Below are 26,808 nucleotides of genomic sequence, written 5' to 3'. Positions count from 1 at the left end.
CATGGCCGCGCGCTGCGCCCACAGTGGCGATGCAAAAACCGAGGGTTTCCGATCAGAGCCGAGTGTCAAGTTCGGGATGTAAACAGCGTCATTGCTTCACTGCAGCACACAAACGAGTCGACTTTGAGCGCAACTGACCTCCAAAGACAACTGGACTTGCTTAATTCTTCTGCGGGAAGAAAATGTAAGTTTTACTGCAATCTTCTCCATAACACCAAGTGTGCTAGAATCTCCTCCGTCACACCAAGCGTACTAGAATATTGTCCTTCACACAAAGTGTGCTAGAATCTTTTCCATAACACCAAGTGTGCTAGAATCTCCTCCTTCACACCCAGTGTGTCCTAATATCTCCTCCATAACACCAAGTGTGCTTGAATCTTGTCCTTCAGACCGAGTGTGCTATAATATCCTCCATAACATCGAATGTGCTATAATCCCCTCCATAAAACCAAGTGTGCTAGAATCTTCTCCTTCACACCGAGTGTGCTAGAATCTCCTCCATAAAACCGAGTGTGCTATAATGTCCTCCATTAAACCAAGTGTGCTAGAATCTTCTCCATAACGAGTGTGCTAGAATCTACTCCAGAACATAGAGTGTGCTATAATCTCCTCCATAACACCAAGTGTCCTAGAATCTTCTCCGTCACACCAAGTGTGCTAAAATGTTGTCCTTCACGCCGAGTGTGCTAGAATCTTCTCCATAACACCGAGTGTGCTAGAATCTCCTCCATAACACCAAGTGTGCTAGAACCTCTTCCTTCACACCAAGTGTGCAATCCCCTCCATAACACCAAGTGTGCTAGAATCTTGTCCTTCACACCAAGTGTGCAATCCCCTCCATAACACCAAGTGTGCTAGAATCTTATCCATAACACCAAGTGTGCTAGAATCTCCTCCTTCACACCAAGTGTGCTAGGATCTTGTCCTTCACACCGAGTGTGCTAGAATATTCTGCATAACACCGAGTGTGCTAGAATCTCCTCCATAACACCAAGTCTGCTAGAATCTTCTCCATAACACCAAGTGTGCTAAAATCTCCTCCGTCACACCAAGCGTACTAGAATCTTGTCCTTCACACCAAGTGTGCTAGAATCTTGTCCTTCACACCAAGTGTGCAATCCCCTCCATAACACCAAGTGTGCTAGAATCTTATCCATAACACCGAGTGTGCTAGAATCTCCTCCTTCACACCAAGTGTGCTAGAATCTTGTCCTTCACACCGAGTGTGCTAGAATCTTCTGCATAACACCGAGTGTGCTAGAATCTCCTCCATAACACCAAGTGTGCTAGAATCTTCTCCATAACACCAAGTGTGCTAAAATCTCCTCCGTCACACCAAGCGTACTAGAATCTTGTCCTTCACACCAAGTGTGCTAGAATCTTCTCCATAACACCGAGTGTGCTAGAATCTCCTCCATAACACCAAGTGTGCTAGAACCTTGTCCTTCACACCAAGTGTGCAATCCCCTCCATAACACCAAGTGTGCTAGAATCTTATCCATAACACCGAGTGTGCTAGATACTCCTCCTTCACACCAAGTGTGTTAGAATCTTGTCCTTCACACCGAGTGTGCTAGAATATTCTGCATAACACCGAGTGTGCTAGAATCTCCTCCATAACACCAAGTGTGCTAGAATCTTCTCCATAACACAGAGTGTGCTAGAATCTCCTCCATAACACCAAGTGTGCTAGAATCTTCTCCATAACACCAAGTGTGCTAAAATCTCCTCCGTCACACCAAGCGTACTAGAATCTTGTCCTTCACACCAAGTGTGCTAGAGTCTTGTCCTTCACACCAAGGGTGCAATCCCCTCCATAACACCAAGTGTGCTAGAATCTTATCCATAACACAGAGTGTGCTAGAATCTCCCCCTTCACACCAAGTGTGCTAGACACTTGTCCTTCACACCGAGTGTGCTAGAATCTTCTGCATAACACCGAGTGTGCTAGAATCTCCTCCATAACACCAAGTGTGCTAGAATCTTCTCCATAACACAGAGTGTGCTAAAATCTTCTCCGTCACACCAAGCGTACTAGAATCTTGTCCTTCACACCAAGTGTGCTACAATCTTTCCCATAACACCGAGTGTGCTAGAATCTTTTCCATAACACCGAGTGTGCTAGAATCTTCTCCATAACACAGTGTGCTACAATCTTCTCCTTCACACCGAGTGTGCTAGAATCTTCTGCATAACACCGAGTGTTCTAGAATCTCCTCCATAACACCAAGTGTGCTAGAATCTTCTCCATAACACAGAGTGTGCTAAAATCTCCTCCGTCACACCAAGCGTACTAGAATCTTGTCCTTCACACCAAGTGTGCTAGAATCTTGTCCTTCACACCAAGTGTGCTACAATCTTTTCCATAACACCGAGTGTGCTAGAATCTTTTCCATAACACCGAGTGTGCTAGAATCTTCTCCATAACACAGTGTGCTACAATCTTCTCCTTCACACCAAGTGTGCTAGAATCTCCTCCATAACAGCAAGTGTGCTATAATCGTCTGCGATTTAATTGCAAATGCGTTTGCCGCCAAATGGCTCGTAAAAAGTGCTTCACGAGACAACTTGACTTTGCTTACAGCGTCAACGACGTCACCTTTGACCCAGAGGACGTCACCTTTGACCCAGAGGACGTCACCTTTGACCCAGAGGACGTCACCTTTGACCCAGAGGACGTCACTTTTGACCCAGAGGACGTCACCTTTGACCCCAAAGACTCGGACACGATGCTGCAGTGTTTCCACCTGCTGCTGCTGGAGCCCGCCAAGACCATGGCCAGCAAAATAAAGGTAGGCCACGTGGTGTCACCTGGTGTCACGTGGTGTCACCTGGTGTCATGTGGTGTCACGTGGTGTCACCTGGTGTCATGTGGTGTCACCTGGTGTCATGTGGTGTCATGTGGTGTCATGTGGTGTCATGTGGTGTCATGTGGTGTCATGTGGTGTCACCTGGTGTCATGTGGTGTCACCTGGTGTCATGTGGTGTCACCTGGTGTCATGTGGTGTCACCTGGTGTCACCTGGTGTCATGTGGTGTCATGTGGTGTCACCTGGTGTCATGTGGTGTCATGTGGTGTCACCTGGTGTCATGTGGTGTCATGTGGTGTCATGTGGTGTCACGTGGTGTCACCTGGTGTCATGTGGTGTCACCTGGTGTCACCTGGTGTCATGTGGTATCATGTGGTGTCATGTGGTGTCACCTGGTGTCATGTGGTGTCACCTGGTGTCACCTGGTGTCATGTGGTGTCATGTGGTGTCACCTGGTGTCACCTGGTGTCATGTGGTGGCACCTGGTGTCATGTAGTGTCATGTGGTGTCACGTGGTGTCATGTGGTGTCACCTGGTGTCATGTGGTGTCACCTGGTGAGACCTGGTGTCATGTGGTGTCACCTGGTGTCATGTGGTGTCACCTGGTGTCATGTGGTGTCACGTGGTGTCACCTGGTGTCATGTGGTGTCACGTGGTGTCACCTGGTGTCACCTGGTGTCATGTGGTGTCACCTGGTGTCACCTGGTGTCACCTGGTGTCATGTGGTGTCACCTGGTGTCATGTGGTGTCACCTGGTGTCATGTGGTGTCACCTGGTGTCATGTGGTGTCACGTGGTGTCACCTGGTGTCATGTGGTGTCACGTGGTGTCACCTGGTGTCACCTTCTTTCCATGGTACAAAAGAGAGAGCAGTTGCCAGGTGTAGTGTGTTGGATCCTCCAGGTGAGAAGGTCTCCTTTCCAGTTGGACCTGCTGCCTTCAAAACTGCTGATCTTGCTCTTTTGTCCAGGCGTCAAACTATGAAAACACTTCACTCCAAAATAACTCACTGCATCAACTCCACCTCAGCTCAAATACAAACATCTTTCCATCACTTTATTGTTTGGATCTGATCAGAGATTGTATCTCAATCATTAGCTGGAATACATTTGAAGCTACTTTATTGTAGTTTGTAGTTGCTTATTAAAAGCAATAATTGAAGTTTGTCCAATTTTTAAAATACTTTCATTGGCTCGCAATAAGTACACATTTAATCTTTTATTTGGATGACACATCTGAGGATCAATATAGCAAATAAATTTTGTATGAACATATAGAAAAAAAAATATGATGACATAGAACAAAATATTTTGTATAAAATATATAAACATAAATATGACAACATATAACATATATATTTAGTATGAACATATATAAATATGACAACATAAAACATATATATTTAGTTTGAACATATATAAACATGACAACATAGAAATTATATATTTAGTTCGAACATATATAAACATATATAAACATAAATATGACAACATAGAACAAATATAATTTTTATAAAATACATAAACATAAATGTGACAACATATAACATATACATTTAGTATGAACATATGTGAACATAAATATGACAACATATAACAAAAATATTTTGTATAAACATAAATAAAATTAATATGACAACATAGAACAAATATCATTTGTATAAAATATACAAACATAAATATGACAACATGTAACAAATGTATTTTGCATAAACGCATAGAAACATAAATTAAACATACAACATATAATAAATATACACAACATATAATAAATATACATGATATGATAAATATACAACATATTTTAAAGATACAACATATATTAATTAAATAAGATATAATAAATATACAAGACGTATTAAATACACAACATATATTAAATAAACAACATATACTATAGATACAACATATAATTAATAATACAACATATAATAAATAATACAACATATATTAAATATACAGCATAATAAATATACAACATATAAAAAATATTACAACAAATAATAAATAATAAAACATATAATAAATAATCAACATACAAACTACAAAAGCAGTGAAGTAGTCAGGTTGTGTAAAAGGTAAATAAAAAGAGAATACAACAAATCCTTTTCAACTTATATTCAATTGAATAGACTGCAAAGACAAGATATTTCATCTTCACACTGACAAACTTTGCTATTTCATGCAAATATTAGCTCATTTGGAATGTGATGCCTGCAACATGTTTCAAAAAAGCTGGCGCAAGTGGCAAAAAAGAGTGAGAAAGTTGAGGAATGCTCATCAAAGACTTATTTGGAACATGCCACAGGTGAACAGGCTAATTGGGAACAGGTGGGTGCCATGATTGGCTATAAAAGCAGCTTCCATGAAATCCTCACTCATTCACAAACAAGGACAGGGCGAGGGTCACCACTTTGTCAACAAAGTGAGCAAATTGTTTAAGAACAACATTTCTCAAGCAACTATTGCAAGGAATTTAGGGATTTCACCATCTACGCTCCGTTATATCATCAAAAGGTTGAGAGAATGTGGAGAAATCACTGCACGTAAGCCATGATATTACTCACCTTCCATCCCTCAGGCGCTACTGCATCAAAAAGCCACATCAGTGTGTAAAGGATATCACCACTTGGGCTAAGGAACTCTTCAGAAAACCACTATCAGTAACTACAGTTGGTCGCTACATCTGAAAGTGCAAGTTAAAACTCTACAATGCAAAGCCAAAGCCATTTATCAACAACACCCAGAAACACTTTGCTGGGCCCGAGCTCATCTAAGTGGATACAAAGTGGAAAAGTGTTCTGTGGTCTGACGAGTCCACATTTCAAATTGTTTTAGTGGCCAAGGCATGGGTAACTTACACATCTGTGAAGGCACCATTAATGCTGAAAGGTCCATACAGGTTTTGGAGCAACATATGTTGTTATCGTGGACGCCCCTGTTTATTTCAGCAACAGGTTGCCAAGCCAGATGTTACAACAGCGTGGCTTCATAGTAAAAGAGTGCGGGTACTAGACTGGCCTGCCTGTAGTCCAGACATTGAAAATGTGCGAAGGCTAAAATATGAGGCGGGAGACTGTTGAACAACTTAAGCTGTACATCAAGCAAGAATTGGAAAGAATTCCACTTCAAAAATGTGTCTCCTCAGTTCCCAAACCTTTACTGAGTGTTGTTCAAAGGAAAGGCCAAGTAACACACTGGTAAACATAATGATTAAGTTTGTGAGTGTGAAGATGAAATATCTTGTCTCTGCAGTCTATTCAATTGAATATAAGTTGAAAAGGATTTGTTGCATTCTCTTTTTATTTACCTTTTACACAACCTGACTACTTGACTAGTTTTGGGCTTTGTACATTTGTGGGGTGGTACTTGGTGAGAGAAGTCTGTGGAAGACTGCTGTGTCCCTGGTGCCAAAAGCTTGGGGGCCCTTGATCCAGGGGGTTGTGGTTCTGAAACATCCCAGACTTCTTTAAACCCAGCTTCTGTAACACGTTAGCAACGTTAGCCTGCATGCTCGCACCAGGAACCTAAAACCCGGAAAGGCAAACCTCACTTTGTCCAAAGCTCTTTTCCACAGAGTTGACTTTGGTTTTTGGCCTCCAGGCGCTGAACTCCAAAGCGAAGAAGAAGCCCGAAGTCCTGGAGGATGACCAGCAACTTGTGGCGGAACTGGCTAAAGACCTGAGCCGGGTGTGCCAGGTGTGTTCACACCTCTTGTGTACCTGGAACTATGTCTCATCCAACACATTTCATGTCCTTGCAATGTGCAAATTCTGCCACACGAGGGCACTGTTCACCACCAAGACCACTTCAGAACTGCATGTTTTTTTTCCTACTTTTTCTCTTCCTACTTGTTCTTCCAACGTTGTACAAACAGGCATGTCAGGTTAAGTCTCATACCCTAAAAAAAAAATAATTAATGAATGTTTGGCGTGTGGTGCATCTAATAATTGTCAGGTTCAAACACCAAACTATCTATTAAACAAGACTAGAAGCAAGGAATCAAACAGATACAGGATTTTATTTAGATCATGAGGAGAGTGCGTGGAACTGCACCCTCGTACAGTGTCACCCCACCCTCCGAGGAAAGAGTTCCAAGCCTCCTCCTTTATTTGGGCATTCCCTGATTACATAGCTGCAGCTGCTTCTAAGGGGAGGAGTCTCATTATACACTGCTACACTGGGTCATAAACAGTTCAAATAAAAAAAGATGCTTGGAGCGGTGTCAGGTTTGCCCCCTCTCTGCTTGTAGATTCCGGGTCCTGATAAGGTCCTTCCTGTGGCTGTCCAAGATCTCAGAAACCGACACTTCTACGGCACATTCCATCGCACACAGTGGAGGTTTATGAGCTGTTTGCCTTTTGCTTGATAAGATCAAAGACAGCTTTGTGAGCACCAGTGGATGGTAACCAGGGCAACCTGAACTCAAAACAAACAAGTTGTGTGATAACTTATTATTTTGACAATAATAATTATCATTGTTATTGTTATTTGGGTAGACACTGCCTGGGTTCCGTTCACATTTCAACCCATAGGCTGCCAATTCCCGGTACCTGGGGGTCGATACTGGTACTTGTCGATAGCAAATTTCGGTACTTCTATGTGTTTTAGTAAATGTTAATTGTTTATCAATAAAATTGTATGTTTTAATGCAATATTTAAAAATGATAACTGTTCTGTCCAGTTACTATTTCTTATTTGGTCATTTACATTTGTGTGCTATGTTGCGCCCTACCAAGTGTTGATACTGTAAGTAACGTACTCATTACAAACCAGCTGTTTGACCGCAGCATTCATTATAGTTATAGTTTGCATCACCACGTAGCAAAAAAAAAAAAAAAAAAACATTTTTTTTTTACGTCGGAACGTTTTCTACCAAGCACACTTGCTTTGTTGGTCTTGAAAATGTCAACATTACTAGAGTTGGTTTGTCCGAGTCCGCTCTCAGTGCTGCTTGAGTGATTGTTGAAGAGGCTCATTTTGCCTTCTGATGTGTATTTATAAATGGTGGATTTATATACTTTTGTCAGGTTCAAACACTGATGACATCTATTAAACCAGACAGGCAGCAAGGAATTAAGCAGAGACAGAATAAAATTTGGCTCAATTGAGGAGAGACGTCCGGGCTGTACTCTTGTGAGTCTCCATCTCGCTCTGGCGAAAGATTGTACGCCTCCTCTTTTATGTGGAATTTCTCTGGTTACATAGCAATAGCTGTTTCTATGGGACAGGGGTCGTAAACAGCCATCGCCTCTGGTTACAAACAGTTCAAAGAAAAGGTCGTAAAACAGTTAAAGGTAAGGGTTGTGAAACGGTGCAAAGAACAGGTCGCCTCGAGGAGAGTCTGGCCCTGCCTCCTCTCCGCTTTGTAGTTCTTGGGTCAAGACAAAATCTTCCAGTGGATTACAATACATGAAAGCAACAGAACACCTTCATGTTGCTTCCCATACTACACAGTGGAGTTTTACAAGCCTTCTTCTTGGTAGGTTCAAAGACAGCTTTTGTCTTCTCGCCGGGAACTCAATGTAACACAAACTTTTGTGATAACTTGGATACAATTATTCTGACAACGCGTCAGGTACAAAACTTTACCTTACCTTCCGTATAAATGTACTGCACTCGGTAGCCTCCCCTAACGCTGCCTATTGGCCAGAAACGTGCAGATCACACTATTTCATGTAAAAAAAAAGTCCATGAATAAAAGACATATGAAAGGTTACTGCAAACGTACTCCTAGCCCATTCCTGCTCTGTCACTGTTAAGGACACAATAGCAGATCGAGCATGACACCATGGATCCACAAACACACAACATTTGCAAATAAAAATGTTTTTCTTCAATTAAAAAAAAAATGATATGTGCAAACCCCGTTTCCATATGAGTTGGGAAATTGTGTTTGATGTAAATATAAACAGAATACAATGCTTTGCAAATCCTTTTCAACCCATATTCAGTTGAATATGCTACAAAGACAACATATTTGATGTTCAAACTCATAAACATTTTTTTTTTTTTGCAAATAATCATTAACTTAGAATTTCATGGCTGCAACGCGTGACAAAGAAGTTGGGAAAGGTGGCAATAAATACTGACAAAGTTGAGGAATGCTCATCAAACACTTATTTGGAACATCCCACAGGTGTGCAGGCTAATTGGGAACAGGTGGGTGCCATGATTGGGTATAAAAACAGCTTCCCAAAAAATGCTCAGTCTTTCACAAGAAAGGATGGGGCGAGGTACACCCCTTTGTCCACAACTGCGTGAGCAAATAGTCAAACAGTTTAAGAACAACATTTCTCAAAGTTCTACGCTCCATAATATCATCAAAAGGTTCAGAGAATCTGGAGAAATCACTCCACGTAAGCGGCATGGCCGGAAACCAACACTGAATGACCGTGACCTTCCATCCCTCAGACGGCACTGTATCAAAAACCCACATCAATCTCCAAAGGATATCACCACATGGGCTCAGGAACGCTTCAGAAAACCATTGTCACTAAATACAGTTGATCGCCACATCTGTGAGTGCAAGTTAAAGCTCTACTATGCAAAGCGAAAGCCATTTATCAACAACATCCAGAAATGCTGCCGGCTTCTCTGGGCCCGAGATCATCTAAGATGGACTGATGCAAAGTGGAAAAGTGTTCTGTGGTCTGACAAGTCCACATTTCAAATTATTTTTGGAAATATTCAACATCGTGTCATCCGGACCAAAGGGTGGAAGCGAACCATCCAGACTGTTATCGACGCAAAGTTCAAAAGCCAGCATGTGTGATGGTATGGGGTGCATTAGTGCCCAAGGCATGGGTAACTTACACATCTGTGAAGGCACCATTAATGCTAAAAGGTACATACAGCTTTTGGAACAACATATGCTGCCATCTAAGCGCCTTCTTTTTAATGGACGCCCCTGCTTATTTCAGCAAGACAATGCCAAGCCACATTCAGCACGTGTTACAACAGCGTTGCTTCATAAAAAAAAGAGTGCGGGTACTTTCCTTGCCCGCCTCCAGTCCAGACCTGTCTCCCATGGAAAATGTGTGGTGCATTATGAAGCGTAAAATACGACAGCGGAGACCCCGGACTGTTGAACGACTGAAGCTCTACATAAAACAAGAATGGGAAATAATTCCACTTTCAAAGCTTCAATAATTAGTTTGCTCAGTTCCCAAACGTTTATTGAGTGTTGTTCAAAGAAAAGGTGATGTAACGCAGTGGTGAACATGCCCTTTCCCAACTACTTTGGCACGTGTTGCAGCCATGAAATTCTAAGTTAATGATTATTTGCAAAAAAAAATAAAGTTTATGAGTTTGAACATCAAATATATTGTCTTTGTAGTGCATTCAACTGAATATGGCTTGAAAAGGATCTGCAAATCATTGTATTCTGTTTATATTTACATCTAACACAATTTCCCAACTCATATGGAAACGGGGTTTGTATGTTAAAAACACAACACTTTCATAACAGGTTCACTTACAGGTTGAGCTTGTCACCCCCCCCCCCTTTTCTGTCCGCCATTTTGCTCCCCACCCCGCTTCTCCTGCTTCTTTGGTATTTTTGGCGGATGGCACCATGCGCGAATAACAGTTGCTCTGGCAGCCTGAAATGGACTCAGCAGCACCCCCTGTGGTTGTAGGTTGGGAATTGCCGGTGCGCTGAGTGCAAATGACAGGAATTTTACTGACAAAAATGTTTAACTTGAAGAAAATAGTTTTAGTCTTGCAAATTGTTTTTTATTCATTGAAGAAAAACGTTTTTTTTTACAACTGTTGAGTGTGAGTAAAAATATGTTCTTGTGGAGTTTTGGCAGTAGTTTCACTCCATAAATTGTTGTTATTGTATTGTATACTACATTTCTAATTATTTACATCAAATTAATATGATATGTATTTAAAATAAGATTATATGGAAAAATTTATTTCTCATGATATCATTGCAAGTCTTTTGTGGTAGTGGAAGTACAAAGTTGTTCTATCTCATGTTTTTGTTATGGGATTGGAGGAGGGAGTTGTGACAGCACAGAACCAGAAGGGGGCAATATTTATTATATTTATTATATGTATATATAAACAATATAATGATGTTAAGGGCAAATGGCAAGGCGTAGGAGGTCCGTGTCCATGCGAGAGGGAGTCGAGATCCAAAAGATGGTCAGGGAAACAGGGGGGGACAAGGAATGACGAGACACACTGCAACGTCAACACGGGAACGGAGGTCTGCAGTAGAGAGAGCAAGATAACCACTTACGAGACATCAACAGAAGGTTACAGTATATTCCGGTGAGGGATGGCAGGTTGTGCAGGCTTAAGAAGGCAGGCCTGATCATCTGTACCAGGTGTGCAGATTGCTGATCGCCTACAGCCTTGCCGGCATGTGGGCGTGACGCAGCCAATGCGAGCAGGGGCGTGTCTCGGCGTGCTGCCAGCGGAGGTTCTGGAAGACCCAGCTGCCGGGGAGAAATGAGTTCGAGCCCGCGCCGTGACAGTTTTGTGTTAAATTTCCTCTTTTCAACTTTTAAATCGTGACAAAACATTCATGTCATTAAGTTCAAGTTTGAGTTCAATCTTTGGCAACTCAACTCTTGTCTGATTGGTCGCTTCAAACGCCTGGTTTACTGGTCAGAGCCAATCAGAGGGAACCTGTTGTGTGTCCTTTTTAAAGGCAAAATGAGCCACTGTTGGTGTGGTTTGTGATTTTGCATTCCAATCGAAGTGAAGTGAATTATATTTATGTAGCGCTTTTCTCTAGTGACTCAAAGCGCTTTACATAGACAAACCCAATATCTAAGTTACATTTAAACCAGTGTGGGTGGAGCAGGTGGGTAAAGTGTCTTGCCCAAGGACACAACAGCAGTGACTAGGATGGCAAAAGCGGGGATTGAACCTGCAATCCTGAAGTTGCTGGCACAGCCGCTCTACCAACCGAGCTATGCACTCCAACCTGTTGTGACATTCCAAGCAGGCACAAGGCATTGAAACAGAATTGACAACTTGTTGAATTAGGTCCTGACGTTGAAACGACACACCTTTTGACAAGTTTAATCAATGTCAACAACACCCAGAAACACTTCGCTGGGCCCGAGCTCCTCTAAGATGGACTGATGCAATGTGGAAAATTGGTCTGTGGTCTGACGAGTCCACATTTCAAATTGTTTTTGGAAACTGTGGACGTCCAGACCAAAAGAGGAAAAGAACCATCCGGATGTGTCTAGGGTGAAAGTGTCCTAGGCAGCATGTGTGATGGTATGGGGGTGTATTAGTGATTGTTCTAGGGTGAAAGTGTTCTAGGCAGCATGTGTGATGGTATGGGGGTGTATTAGTGATTGTTCTAGGGTGAAAGTGTTCTAGGCAGCATGTGTGATGGTATGGGGGTGTATTAGTGATTGTTCTAGGGTGAAAGTGTTCTAGGCAGCATGTGTGATCGTATGGGGGTGTATTAGTGATTGTTCTAGGGTGAAAGTGTTCTAGGCAGCATGTGTTATGGTATGGGGGTGTATTAGTGATTGTTCTAGGGTGAAAGTGTTCTAGGCAGCATGTGTGATGGTATGGGGGTGTATTAGTGATTGTTCTAGGGTGAAAGTGTTCTAGGCAGCATGTGTGATGGTATGGGGGTGTATTAGTGATTGTTCTAGGGTGAAAGTGTTCTAGGCAGCATGTGTGATGGTATGGGGGTGTATTAGTGATTGTTCTAGGGTGAAAGTGTTCTAGGCAGCATGTGTTATGGTATGGGGGTGTATTAGTGATTGTTCTAGGGTGAAAGTGTTCTAGGCAGCATGTGTGATGGTATGGGGGTGTATTAGTGATTGTTTTAGGGTGAAAGTGTTCTAGGCAGCATGTGTGATGGTATGGGGGTGTATTAGTGATTGTTCTAGGGTGAAAGTGTTCTAGGCAGCATGTGTGATGGTATGGGGGTGTATTAGTGATTGTTCTAGGGTGAAAGTGTTCTAGGCAGCTTGTGTGATGGTATGGTGGTGTATTAATGATTGGTCTAGGGTGAAAATGTTCTAGGCAGCATGTGTGATGGTATGGGGGTGTATTAGTGATTGTTCTAGGGTGAAAGTGTTCTAGGCATCATGTGTGATGGTATGGGGTGTATTAGTGATTGTTCTGGGGTGAAAGTGTTCTAGGCAGCATGTGTGATGGTATGGGGGTGTATTAGTGATGGTTCTAGGGTGAAAGTGTTCTAGGCAGCATGTGTGATGGTATGGGGGTGTATTAATGATTGGTCTAGGGTGAAAGTGTTCTAGGCAGCATGTGTGATGGTATGGGGGTGTATTAGTGATTGTTCTAGGGTGAAAGTGTTCTAGGCAGCATGTGTGATGGTATGGTGGTGTATTAGTGATTGTTCTAGGGTGAAAGTGGTCTAGGCAGCATGTGTGATGGTATGGGGGTGTATTAGTGATTGTTCTAGGGTGAAAGTGTTCTAGGCAGCATGTGTGATGGTATGGTGGTGTATTAATGATTGGTCTAGGGTGAAAATGTTCTAGGCAGCATGTGTGATGGTATGGGGGTGTATTAGTGATTGTCCTGGGGTGTATTAGTGATTGTTGTAGGGTGAAAGTGTTCTAGGCAGCATGTGTGATGGTATGGGGTGTATTAGTGATTGTCCTGGGGTGTATTAGTGATTGCCCTAGGGTGAAAGTGTTCTAGGCAGCATGTGTGATGGTATGGGGTGTATTAGTGATTGTTCTAGGGTGAAAGTGTTCTAGGCAGCATGTGTTATGGTATGGGGGTGTATTAGTGATTGTTCTAGGGTGAAAGTGTGCTAGGCAGCATGTGTGATGGTATGGGGGTGTATTAGTGATTGTTCTAGGGTGAAAGTGTTCTAGGCAGCATGTGTGATGGTATGGGGGTGTATTAGTGATTGTTCTAGGGTGAAAGTGTTCTAGGCAGCATGTGTGATGGTATGGGGGTGTATTAGTGATTGTTCTAGGGTGAAAGTGTTCTAGGCAGCATGTGTGATGGTATGGGGGTGTATTAGTGATTGTCCTAGGGTGAAAGTGTTCTAGGCAGCATGTGTGATGGTATGGGGGTGTATTAGTGATTGTTCTAGGGTGAAAGTGTTCTAGGCAGCATGTGTGATGGTATGGGGGTGTATTAGTGATTGTTCTAGGGTGAAAGTGTTCTAGGCAGCATGTGTGATGGTATGGGGGTGTATTAGTGATTGTTCTAGGGTGAAAGTGTTCTAGGCAGCATGTGTTATGGTATGGGGGTGTATTAGTGATTGTTCTAGGGTGAAAGTGTTCTAGGCAGCATGTGTGATGGTATGGGGGTGTATTAGTGATTGTTCTAGGGTGAAAGTGTTCTAGGCAGCATGTGTGATGGTATGGGGGTGTATTAGTGTTTGTTCTAGGGTGAAAGTGTTCTAGGCAGCATGTGTGATGGTATGGGGGTGTATTAGTGATTGTTCTAGGGTGAAAGTGTTCTAGGCAGCATGTGTGATGGTATGGGGGTGTATTAATGATTGGTCTAGGGTGAAAGTGTTCTAGGCAGCTTGTGTGATGGTATGGTGGTGTATTAATGATTGGTCTAGGGTGAAAATGTTCTAGGCAGCATGTGTGATGGTATGGGGGTGTATTAGTAATTGTTCTAGGGTGAAAGTGTTCTAGGCATCATGTGTGATGGTATGGGGTGTATTAGTGATTGTTCTGGGGTGAAAGTGTTCTAGGCAGCATGTGTGATGGTATGGGGGTGTATTAGTGATGGTTCTAGGGTGAAAGTGTTCTAGGCAGCATGTGTGATGGTATGGGGGTGTATTAATGATTGGTCTAGGGTGAAAGTGTTCTAGGCAGCATGTGTGATGGTATGGGGGTGTATTAGTGATTGTTCTAGGGTGAAAGTGTTCTAGGCAGCATGTGTGATGGTATGGTGGTGTATTAGTGATTGTTCTAGGGTGAAAGTGGTCTAGGCAGCATGTGTGATGGTATGGGGGTGTATTAGTGATTGTTCTAGGGTGAAAGTGTTCTAGGCAGCATGTGTGATGGTATGGTGGTGTATTAATGATTGGTCTAGGGTGAAAATGTTCTAGGCAGCATGTGTGATGGTATGGGGGTGTATTAGTGATTGTCCTGGGGTGTATTAGTGATTGTTGTAGGGTGAAAGTGTTCTAGGCAGCATGTGTGATGGTATGGGGGTGTATTAGTGATTGTCCTGGGGTGTATTAGTGATTGCCCTAGGGTGAAAGTGTTCTAGGCAGCATGTGTGATGGTATGGGGTGTATTAGTGATTGCCCTAGGGTGAAAGTGTTCTAGGCAGCATGTGTGATGGTATGGGGTGTATTAGTGATTGCTCTAGGGTGAAAGTGTTCTAGGCAGCATGTGTGATGGTATGGGGGTGTATTAGTGATTGTCCTGGGGTGTATTAGTGATTGTTGTAGGGTGAAAGTGTTCTAGGCAGCATGTGTGATGGTATGGGGGTGTATTAGTGATTGTCCTGGGGTGTATTAGTGATTGCCCTAGGGTGAAAGTGTTCTAGGCAGCATGTGTGATGGTATGGGGTGTATTAGTGATTGCCCTAGGGTGAAAGTGTTCTAGGCAGCATGTGTGATGGTATGGGGTGTATTAGTGATTGCTCTAGGGTGAAAGTGTTCTAGGCAGCATGTGTGATGGTATGGGGGTGTATTAGTGATTGTTCTGGGGTGTATTAGTGATTGTCCTAGGGTAAAAGTGTTCTAGGCAGCATGTGTGATGGTATGGGGTGTATTAGTGATTGGTCTAGGGTGAAAGTGTTCTAGGCGGCATGTGTGATGGTATGGGGGTGTATTAGTGATTGTTTTAGGGTGAAAGTGTTCTAGGCAGCATGTATGATGGTATGGGGGTGTATTAGTGATTGTTCTAGGGTGAAGTGTACTAGGCAGCATGTGTGATGGTATGGGGTGTATTAGTATTGGGTGTATTGTTCTGGGGTATTTTGGTGATTGTACTAGGGTGAAAGTGTTCTAGCCAGCATGTGTGATGGTATGGGGGTGTATTTGTGATTGTTCTGGGGTGTATTAGTGATTGTTCTAGGGTAAAAGTGTTCTAGGCAGCATGTGTAATGGTATGGGGTGTATTAGTGATTGCCCTAGGGTGAAAGTGTTCTAGGCAGCATGTGTGATGGTATGGGGGTGTATTAGTGATTGTTCTAGGGTGAAGTGTACTAGGCAGCATGTGTGATGGTATGGGGTGTATTAGTGATTGTCCTGGGGTGTATTGGTGATTGTTCTAGGGTGAAAGTGTTCTAGCCAGCATGTGTGATGGTATGGGGGTGTATTAGTGATTGTTCTGGGGTATTTTGGTGATTGTACTAGGGTGAAAGTGTTCTAGGCAGCATGTGTGATGGTATGGGGGTGTATTAGTGATTGCTCTAGGGTGAAAGTGTTCTAGGCAGCATGTGTGATGGTATGGGGGTGTATTAGTGATTGTTCTGGGGTATTTTGGTGATTGTACTAGAGTGAAAGTGTTCTAGGCAGCATGTGTGATGGTATGGGGGTGTATTAGTGATTGTTCTGGGGTATTTTGGTGATTGTACTAGAGTGAAAGTGTTCTAGGCAGCATGTGTGATGGTATGGGGGTGTATTGGTGATTGTTCTAGGGTGAAAGTGTTCTAGGCAGCATGTGTGATGGTATGGGGGTGCATTAGTGGCCAAGGCATGGGTAACTTACACATCTGTGAAGGCACCATTAATGCTGAAAGGTACAAACACTGTAAAAAAAAAAAATCTGTAAAAAAAACGGTCATCTACTGGCAGCTACGGCTGCCAAACGAAAACCATAAAATCAAAGTAAAACATTGTAAACCAAATAATGATCAAAAACATTATATTTACAGAAATTTTCTTGAAACGTTTTGCGGAAAAATATCGTAATTTTACAGATTTTTACGAAATTATTAAGATCAACCACCTTTTAATAAAGTGACGATGCAAACTGTTCTGCAGAAAAATACCTTTATTCTACAGTTTTTTTTCCAAATTATTACGATCAATCAACTTTAATGAAGTGACAATGCTGGCAGTTCCACAGAAAAATACCATTATTTTATAGAATTTTTCGGAATTGTTAAGATCAGGGGTTTCAAACTCAATTTACCTGGGGGCCACTGGATGCCGGAACTACGAAACTTCTTTGATTGGCTATCCTGACCTAGCAACATACTTGCCAATCATCCCAATTTTAACGAGAAACTTCCTGTGATCCTCGCGAAGGATTGTCCCGATATCGACCGGACAAGTATTTTTAGCGGGTGCCGTGACAGCACTGCCTACATCGTCCTCGACAACCTTCCGTCGCATTCGCTCTTTCACTGTGCCGACTGAGAGTCATGTTGTACAAGGCTTCATTGGTCATACAATATTGACTGCAAGACATACTTGATCAACAGCCATACAGGTCACACTGAAGGTGGCCGTACAAACAAATGTAACACTGTTACAAATATGCGCCACATTGTGAACCCACAACAAACAAGAATGACAAACACATTTTGGGAGAACATCTTTACCGTAACACAAAATAAACACAAAAGAACAAATACCCAGAATGCCATGCAGCGCTACTTTTCCAGGCTACACCCCCGCCACCACCCCACATCAGCGGCCCCCTCCGTGCGTCGGTTGAGGTGGGCGGGGTTTGGTGGTGGCAGGGGGGTAGCCCGGAAAAGTAGCGCTGCATGGCATTCTGGGTATTTGTTATTTTGTGTTACGGTGGAGATTGTCACAACTTGGCTTGGATTAAAGTTGTTTCTTCGATGCAGAGAATGACTTGCACGGGCGAGACGTGACTGTGAGTACATCTTTTAATTATATAATACATACAAAACAGGGAAAACAAAAACCCTTGCTCAATGGCATGAAAGACAATTTAACTATAAACTTAAACAGCACGATGGCAAGACTAAAGACATGAAACAAAAGAGTGCACTGTGGCATGAAAACAAAACTTACGTGGATCAAAACAAGGGCATTGATAGCGAGGTGTTCAAGGGCATGAAGGTAACGCAGCATGGGTAGGGTGCGTGCGTGTCTGAAGATCCCAGAATGAAGACAAGAAAAAGAGTGACTTAAGTAGCTATGATAATTAGTGAAAACAGGTGTGAGGCTGAGGACACGGACGTGACATGACAGGTGAAAAGTAATGAGTTGGCATGGCGACGAAAACAAACCAGGAAGTGCCAAGACAGAACTTAAATGTCCAAAAAACTAAACATAACCTGACCAAAACCAAAACATAAACTTACAGGCGTGACAGAGATGTTCTCCCGTAATGTGTTTATCATTCTTGTTTGATGTGGGTTCACAATGTGGCGCATATTTGTAACAGTGTTAAATTTGTTTGTACGGCCACCCTCAGTGTGAGACCTGTATGGCTGTTGGCGGTTGATCAAGTTATGTCTTGCAGTCACCAACGTGTGTCGTATTACAGAGAAAAATGTTAAATTGTTATTATGAGCATAAACCTTTTTTCAACTTGAATATAAAAATACACATAAATATCGAAAAAATAAGATTTTCCTCAAAATTACGTATAAAACTGTTAGATTGTTAGTATGGACATTGACTTTTATGTAACAAGCTACATATTAAATGAAAGTTAATTACTGTAATTTTACTTGAATTTGACAGTAATTTGAGAAAACAGAAAATGATATGTATTATTAATTTGGTATTTTTCTGTAAAAAAAAATAAAAATATACATAGTTTGTCATTAAAGGCATATTACTTAAAATAACATGCGGATTGTTTATTTACAGATAATGTCTTCAATTCTACAATTGTATAACCTGTTTAAAAAAAATAGAAAAATTACAGTAGAAATTTAGAGTAAATTAACCATAAAAATAGGATTTTTTTTTACAGTGTACAGCTTTTGGAGGAACATATTTGGCCATCCAAGCATGGACGCCCCTGCTTATTTCAGCAAGACAATGCCAAGCCAGGTGTTCCCATAGCGTGGCTTCATAGTAAAAGAGTGCGGGTACTAGACTGGCCTGCCTGTAGTGCAGACATTGAAAATGTGTGGTGCAATATGAAGGCTAAAATAGCAGAAAGGGTTGTGACGTTGATTTGACGTTGAAATTTGGTCATTTCCCACCAAAAACGTGGATCCAACGTTGCCGTCACTTTACAAATATAACTATTTTGCAACGTTGAGTCAATGTCAGTTTTAGAGGACATGAAGGTTGACAATAAATCAGCACCAATTTGCTTGTGACTGCAGAGTTCCTCGGTCTTGGAGCACATCTGGAAGCAGGACGACATCTGGCCAAGCTCTCTCTGCAGGGTCTTCATTCTGGAATGGGCTTCCATGTTGGAGACCAAGGTCAGCGCATGCCGCCTAGGATTACTCTCCCAAGTCTGCATCTGCTGCCTCTTCCTCCGCAGAGGAGGCCCGTGCAGACCGACGGCTGGCCCGGAAACATGGACCGCCAGCAGTGGGATCCCGACAACCAGCTGGACCTGCAGAAGGCCAAGTTAGACCTCCTCGATTGGGCGAAAGACTGGAGGACTCAACCCGAGGTGAGACCGGGTCAGGTTCTGTTTTGGGACCGTTTCTCGTTCAATCAAGAAATGTCCATAGGAAGCTAAAGTGTTTGGATAATTTATTTGAGATCTCAGATAAGGACAGGCCGCAAGTCCACCATGCTGGAAGGAGGAGGAGAAGCCGGCGAAAGAGAGACTTGGAAACGAGAGAAGAGAGAGGAGGGCTTGGGTGAAGTGTCCCGGGTTGTTTGGATTGGGGGGCAAACTACACAGTGTGATTGTAAACAGGAAGGTTTAGGTTAAACATGGGGAATGGCAGTAATACAGCATCAATCACAAGAGAAGCAATATGAATGAGTGATCTCATGAGTCCTTGTCTCATCTTCTTGGGATGTGTGGAGGGCAGGGTGTTAAAAGTACGGGGCCATGAAGGGCTGTATCTTTTAGACACCAACACGGGCCAATTCAGTCTTTTTTCGTGTACCGTCAGATGTCCAACTCGGTGTCGCGTGGCCATACCCGCATCTCTGGTCCTAGGTGGAAGAGGCTGGCTTCCGAGGGCGGTCCATGTAAGGGGAAGATGTTGATTATATGGTCGGCGGTCGACCGCACTCGTAGGCCGCACTGTGTCAGGTTCAAGCACCAAACTATCTATTAAACAGGACAAGAAGCAAGGAACCAAACAGAGACATGATTCAATTTAGCTCATGAGGAGAGGGCGTGGACCTGCACCCACGTACAGTGTCACCCCACGCTCTGGGGAAAAAGTTCCCGCGCCTCCCCATTTATTTGGGTATTCCCTGATTCCATGCTGCAGCTGCTTCTAAGGGGAGGGGTCACATTATTCAGCAGCCCAACACTGGTTCATAAACAGCTAAAACAAAATGTGCTTGGAGCGGTGTCAGGTTTGCCCCTTCTCTGCTCGTCCACCTTATCTTTTTGGAGACTTCGGGTCCTGATAAGGCCCCTCCCGTGGCTGTCCAGATCTGAAAAACAGACACTTCGACGGCGAGGCGCATTCCATGGCACGCAGTGGAGATTTACAAGCTGTCCGCCTTAGCTTGATAAGAACAAGGACAGCTTTGTGTGCACAAGTGGATTGTAACCAGGGCTACCGGTCTTCACGCAGGGCAACCTGAACTGCAAGCAAGCGAGTTGTGTGATAACTTATATACAATATTTCTGACAGTCCGCCAAGCCCCACGTCTTCATTGATGACCCAAAGTGACCGACTCCAGTCCGTGGACGGTTCAGGTTGTCTCCTCCGATGGCGCCATGTCCTGGGTTCCAAATGTAGCGGTGGACTCGGGAGGACCCGGCCGACTCCTACTTCTGCTTCCAAGCTGCTGCCAATTCAGTGAAGAGAAGCAATACAGCATAAATCACATGAGGACTGTTGCTTCGACTAAAACTGCTGTTGGACAAGAGATGACTAAAATATTCATTTGACCATTTGAACAGTTCCTCGAAAGATTCTTTACAGGTGGACATTTATTTGCCGTCATGCAGCAAAGCGTTCTGACTGGGAAAGGTGTGGCCAAGGTCCTGGAAGACTTGAGGCTGGCTTGGCGCTGGGGCCAAGTTCCAAACCTGCTGAATGCCATGGAGATGGTCATGTGGACCCTCATGCTGGGGAGTCCAGAAAAGGTTCCCCGCTCACATTCAGAACTCCTGTCCTCTGGTCAACGTCTGACCTTGTTCTCGTGTCTGCAGGAAACTGTACCACAGCTCTGGTTGGCCTGGAAGCAGAGGACGGACTTTGGTAAACCCTTCAGATGTTGTGGTATATAGGCAATATAGTTTTGTATTGGTTTTGCCAATAAGCAGGGGCGGCCCTGGTTGTGGAATTAGTTCATTTCACACATGCTTAAAGGCCTACTGAAATAGGATTTTCTTATTCAAACGGGGATAGCAGGTCCATTCTATGTGTCATACTTGATCATTTCGCGATATTGCCATATTTTTGCTGAAAGGATTTAGTAGAGAACATCCACAATAAAGTTCGCAACTTTTGGTCGCAAATAACAAAGCCTTGCCTGTACCAGGAGTAGCAGACGATGCGCGCGTGACGTCACAGGTTGTGGAGCTCCTCACATCTAAACATTGTTTACAATCATAGCCTCCGGCAGCAAGAGCTATTCGGACCAAGAATACGACGATTTCCCCATTAATTTGAGCGAGGATGAAAGATTCGTGGATGAGGAAAGTTAGAGTGAAGCACTAAAAAAAAAAAAAAAAAAAGGCGACGGCTACAGTGGGAGCGTTTCAGATGTAATTAGACACATTTACTAGGATAATTCTGGAAAATCCCTTATCTGCTTTTTGTGTTAATAGTGTTTTAGTGAGATTATAAAGTCGTACCTGAAAGTCGGATGGCTGCGGTGAACGCCAGTGTCTCTGAGAGAAGCCGATGAGCCAAGATCACAGCTGCTTTTTTTTAATCAATCAATCAAACAATGATTACTTATATAGCCCTAAATCACTAGTATCTCAAAGGGCTGCACAAACCACATCACAAACCACTACGACGTCCTCGGTAGGCCCACATAAGGGCAAGGAAAACTCAAAACCAGTGGGACGTCGGTGACAATGATGACTATGAGAACCTTGGAGAGGACGAAAGCAATGGATGTCGAGCGGGTTTTTGAGCTGCAGGAAGAGGTCGCATACTCCACTAAAGTCTCCGATAAGAGCCGACTTAATATCACAATTTTCCCATCCAAAAACTTGCTGGTTGACGTAGAGAAACATGTCCGCTTGACCGCTCCGTGTTAAAGCTTCACAAAAAAACAAAGAAACACCGGCTGTGTTTCCGTTGCTAAAGGCAGCTGCAATCCACCGCTTTCCACCAACAGCATTCTTCTTTGACGTCTCCATTATTAATTGAACAAATTGCAAAAGATTCAGCAACACAGATGTCCAAAATACTGTGTAATTATGCGATGAAAAGAGAAGACTTTTAGCCGTAAGTGGTGCTGGGCTGAAATGTCCGCTACAACCAATAACGTCACAAGCACATCATTCCGCGACGTTTTCAACAAGAAACTCTGTGGGAAATTTAAAATTGCAATTTAGTAAACTAAAGCGGCCGTATTGGCATGTGTTGCAATGTTAATATTTCATCATTGATATATAAACTATCAGACTGCGTGGTCGCTAGTAGTGGCTTTCAGTAGGCCTTTAATGTCTGAAAAGAAGTGGGGAGAAGCAGAGCTTATTTCAGTGTTTCTTCACCATAGGGGACCAGGAGCCCCCATTGGGGGTCCGCCAAAAAGTAGTGGTTGTGGTCCACACTAAGTCGTAATACACTTTTCCACCACTTGTGGCAGTAATGACAACAGAAGAAGTCGGCCGCAAAAGTCTTAGAGAAGTTTCTTTAGCGCATAAATGCTGCCTAAAGCATCCATCCATCCATTTTCTACCGCTTATTCCCTTTCGGGGTCGCGGGGGGCGCTGGCGCCTATCTCAGCTACAATCGGGCGGAAGGCGGGGTACACCCAGGACAAGTCGCCACCTCATCGCAGGGCCAACACAGATAGACAGACAACATTCACACTCACATTCACACACTAGGGACCATTTAGTGTTGCCAATCAACCTATCCCCAGGTGCATGTCTTTGGAAGTGGGAGGAAGCCGGAGTACCCGGAGGGAACCCACGCATTCACGGGGAGAACATGCAAACTCCACACAGAAAGATCCCGAGCCTGGATTTGAACCCAGGACTGCAGGACCTTCGTATTGTGAGGCAGACGCACTAACCATTCTGCCACCAGTGAACCTGTATTTTCATTTGCACTTCAGTTTTACTCACACTAAATCCTCGTCTCCATGGCGACAAATAAAGTGAGTTTCTTACAAGTAGCATTATCACTGGAGGACGAGGAAGAGCTAAACGTGCTTCACCACACAGCGTAGGACAGGGGTAGGGAACCTATGGCCCTAGAGCCAGATGTGCCTCTTTTGGTGACTACATATGGCTCTCAGATAATTATATTTATATAGCGCTTTTCTCTAGTGACTCAAAGCGCTTTACAAAGTGACACCCAATATCTAAGTTACATTTAAACCAGTGTGCGTGGCACTGGGGTCAGGTGGGTAAAGTGTCTTGCCCAAGAACACAACGGCAGTGACTAGGATGGCGGAAGCGGGAATCGAACCTGGAACCCTCAGGTTGCTAGCACGGCCACTCTACCAACCGAGCTATGCCGAGTAACCGTGTAATACTCTTCCATATCAGTAGGTGGCAGTCGGTAGCTAATTGCTTTGTAGATGTGAGAAACAGCGGGAGGCAGAGTGCAGGTAAAAAGGTGTCTAATGCTTAAACCAAGGGTAGGGAACCTATGGCTCTAGAGCCAGATGACTGCATATGGCTCTCAGATAAATCTTAGCTGACATTGCTTAACACGATAAGTAATGAATAATTCCGCTGGTAATCAATAACGTTCAAATTATAAAACATTCTCATGCATTTTAATCCAACCATCCGTTTTCTACCGCACCTGTTCAAGATGTCGCAATAATGGTAAGAAGTATTATATATATTATTGGTTAACTTTTATAATAACAATGTTGCTGAAAAGAATAAGAGACTTATTATACTCTACAAATGTTGGTCATACTTAAAAATGCAGGAATTTAGTTGTATTCAGTGTTGAAAAATGTTATATGGCTCTTACTGTCACGCCTATGGTTCATGTTTTGGTCATGCTATGTTTAGTTTTTTGGACATTTAGTTTTGTTTTGCATTTCCTTGTTTGTCTTACCATGCCAACTGATTTAGTTTTCTGTCATGTCTGATCGTGAGTTTTGTATGGCCATATTACCCTGAGCATCCCTAATCTTATCTGTTCTCAAAGCTAAGCAGTGTCTGGCCTGGTTAGTACTTGGATGGGAGACTGCCTAGAAATACCAGGTGCTTTGGACTCTAAGTTCCTTTTTTTTTCACTCCCTGTTTTGTTACCATGACAACCAATCAGTTCACCTGTCTTGTCTCACACCTGTTTTCACTTATGTTCATTATTTAAGCCACAATTACCAGTTAGTCAGTCTGGCAACATCACCTCGTTCACGCCCTTGATTATCTGCTTCATGCCTTGCAATGTTGTCCATTTGGTCCACGTAAGTTTTTGTTATTTATGCCCCCGTTTCATGTTTGTAGTTTATAGCCTTTGTGCTAGTCTTTTGTTTCATAGCCCAGTTTTTTGTACCGCCATTGTGCGCGCTTTATGTTGGTTCCTGTTTTTAGTTTTAGTGTTAAAATAAAGATGTCTTTACCTTCACGCCGTTTCCACTCTATTCGCTTTGCACCTCGGGAAAACAAACCAAGACACTTACGGAAATGCATTTTGAAATATTTGGCTTTCATGGCTCCATCCATCCATCCATTTTCTACCGCTTATTCCCTTTTCGGGGTCGCGGGGGGCGCTGGCGCCTATCTCAGCTACAATCGTGCGGAAGGCGGGGTACACCCTGGACGAGTCGCCACCTCATCACAGGGCCAACACAGATAGACAGACAACATTCACACTCACATTCAAACACTAGGGCCAATTTAGTGTTGCCAATCAACCTATCCCCAGGTGCATGTCTTTGGAAGTGGGAGGAAGCCGGAGTACCCGCAGGGAACCCACGCATTCACGGGGAGAACATGCAAACTCCACACAGAAAGATCCCGAGCCTGGATTTGAACCCAGGACTGCAGGACCTTCGTATTGTGAGGCAGACGCACTAACCCCTCTGCCACCGTGAAGCCCCTTTCATGGCTCTCTCAGCCAAAAAGGTTCCCGACCCCTGGCGTAGGAGGATACAATGGATACAATGTAAACAAATGCCATTGGTGGATCTACACCTGACATCCACTGTAATGATACCAAGTACAAGAGCGTCGATACTACTATGATCCATCCATCCATCCATTTTCTACCGCTTATTCCCTTTCGGGGTTGCGGGGGGCGCTGGCGCCTATCTCAGCTACAATCGGGCGGAAGGCACGGTACACCCTGGACAAGTCGCCACCTCATCACAGGGCCAACACAGATAGACAGACAACATTCACACTCACATTCACACACTAGGGTCGATTTAGTGTTGCCAATCAACCTATCCCCAGGTGCATGTCTTTGGATTACATCGATATTTATGAGAAAAAGCAATGTTTTATATTTTTGAAATGCTAAAAATGTGTCTTTGTTCTACCTTCCAGGTGCGATCTCTTACATTCCTCAGCCAGGTGAGTGCTTCCTGCTATTCGTCCGTCCTCCCCAGTGGACATGGACAATGTGCCTGCGAATGTCCACTGCAGAGGACGTGCGTGGGCCAGTGCTGACGTGCTTCCAATGTTTTTCTCGGCAGTGTGGGACTGGATCACCAAAGCCGCAGGTACAGTCTTCATTTCCTCCCCCACCCCTTAACTCCGCCTCTCTGCTAACCCCGCCGTCGGCCGCCAGTGGAGGTGACTCTCAACAGAGACACGGCCAACCCCGACCTTCACATCTCCGGCGACGACAAGAAGATGCGCGTGGGCACGGAGAGGAAGGACGTCCCCAACCACCGCCGCCGCTTTGACGGCTGGTGGTGCGCCGTGGGAGTGGAGGGCTTCCACGCTGGCCGGCGCTACTGGGAGGTGCGAGTAGGTGAGCGAGATTGGCGGCTGGGCGTGGCCAAAGAGTCGGCCCTGAGGAAAGGGTTCAAGTCCCTCAACACCGGCACGGGTTACCTGACCCTGCGCCTGGAGAGGGGCACCGAGCTCAAGGCGCTGACGGTGCCGTTCACCGCCCTGCCGCCGGGCCTCATCCCCCAGAAAGTGGGCGTCTACCTGGATTACGACGCCGGCCAGCTGTCCTTCTACGACGTGGACACGCACGTGCACATTTACACCTACAACGAGCGCTTTTGCGAGAAGCTCTTCCCACTCTTCGGTACGGTGGAGGTGGGCAAAGATCTGGTGATTAGGACCCCTGGAGTGGATGCCCAGTGTCTCTGTGCTTCATCCTGCCTTTGGGCTTGAGGAAAGTCTCCAGTGGATGTCACATTCAGCAATTAAAACCAGGTTGTGCAAATATGTTAATCACTGGGAGGACTTTCCTGCTGTAAAAGAATGAGGGTGTGCTTTTTAAATAGCTTCTGCTGCTACAATCAAATGAAATCCTGTACTCGCTTATGTCCTGTATTCTTTAGACTGCAGCATCCATGTGTACTGTGTAGTATTCACCCTGCACTCAATAAAATGTATAAATGGTGGACTCCATTTTTAGTCATGTGGTGTCTTCTCCTATGTAGAAGGGCGCCGTGGTGGTGTGTCAGGTTCAAACACTGTTGACATCTATTAAACAAGACAAAAAGGCAAAGAATCAAACAGAGACAGACTTAAATTTGGACTCAGATCTGAGGAGAGACATGGCCTCTGTACACCTTTCACAGTTCCTGCACCAAGCTCTGACGAAAAGGTTTTCGTCTCCTCTTTTATTTGGATATTTAATGTTTACGCAACAACACATGTCAAAACAGGAATGGGGAGCATACACACAGTCACTGTTG

At 43.9% G+C, this 26,808-nt stretch overlaps 1 protein-coding gene across 1 annotated transcript; it reads left to right on the top strand.

The window, feature by feature from the left end:
• The first annotated feature begins 25 nt into the window (after window positions 1-25).
• Window positions 26-26,518, top strand: si:ch211-120g10.1 (butyrophilin subfamily 1 member A1). Its single transcript, XM_061884406.1, has 10 exons — window positions 26-184; window positions 2,585-2,792; window positions 6,411-6,506; window positions 19,008-19,109; window positions 19,172-19,306; window positions 20,780-20,917; window positions 20,984-21,032; window positions 25,475-25,501; window positions 25,624-25,650; window positions 25,719-26,518. The coding sequence occupies exons 2-10, from the start codon at window positions 2,730-2,732 to the stop codon at window positions 26,276-26,278; spliced, it is 1,197 nt and encodes a 398-aa protein (XP_061740390.1). The 5' UTR covers window positions 26-184; window positions 2,585-2,729; the 3' UTR covers window positions 26,279-26,518.
• Window positions 26,519-26,808: the final 290 nt, after the last annotated feature.

The sequence above is a fragment of the Nerophis ophidion genome, linkage group LG23 (assembly GCF_033978795.1).
Source record: "Nerophis ophidion isolate RoL-2023_Sa linkage group LG23, RoL_Noph_v1.0, whole genome shotgun sequence".
Taxonomy (NCBI): domain Eukaryota; kingdom Metazoa; phylum Chordata; class Actinopteri; order Syngnathiformes; family Syngnathidae; genus Nerophis; species Nerophis ophidion.
This window is presented reverse-complemented; position numbering and strand designations above follow the sequence as displayed.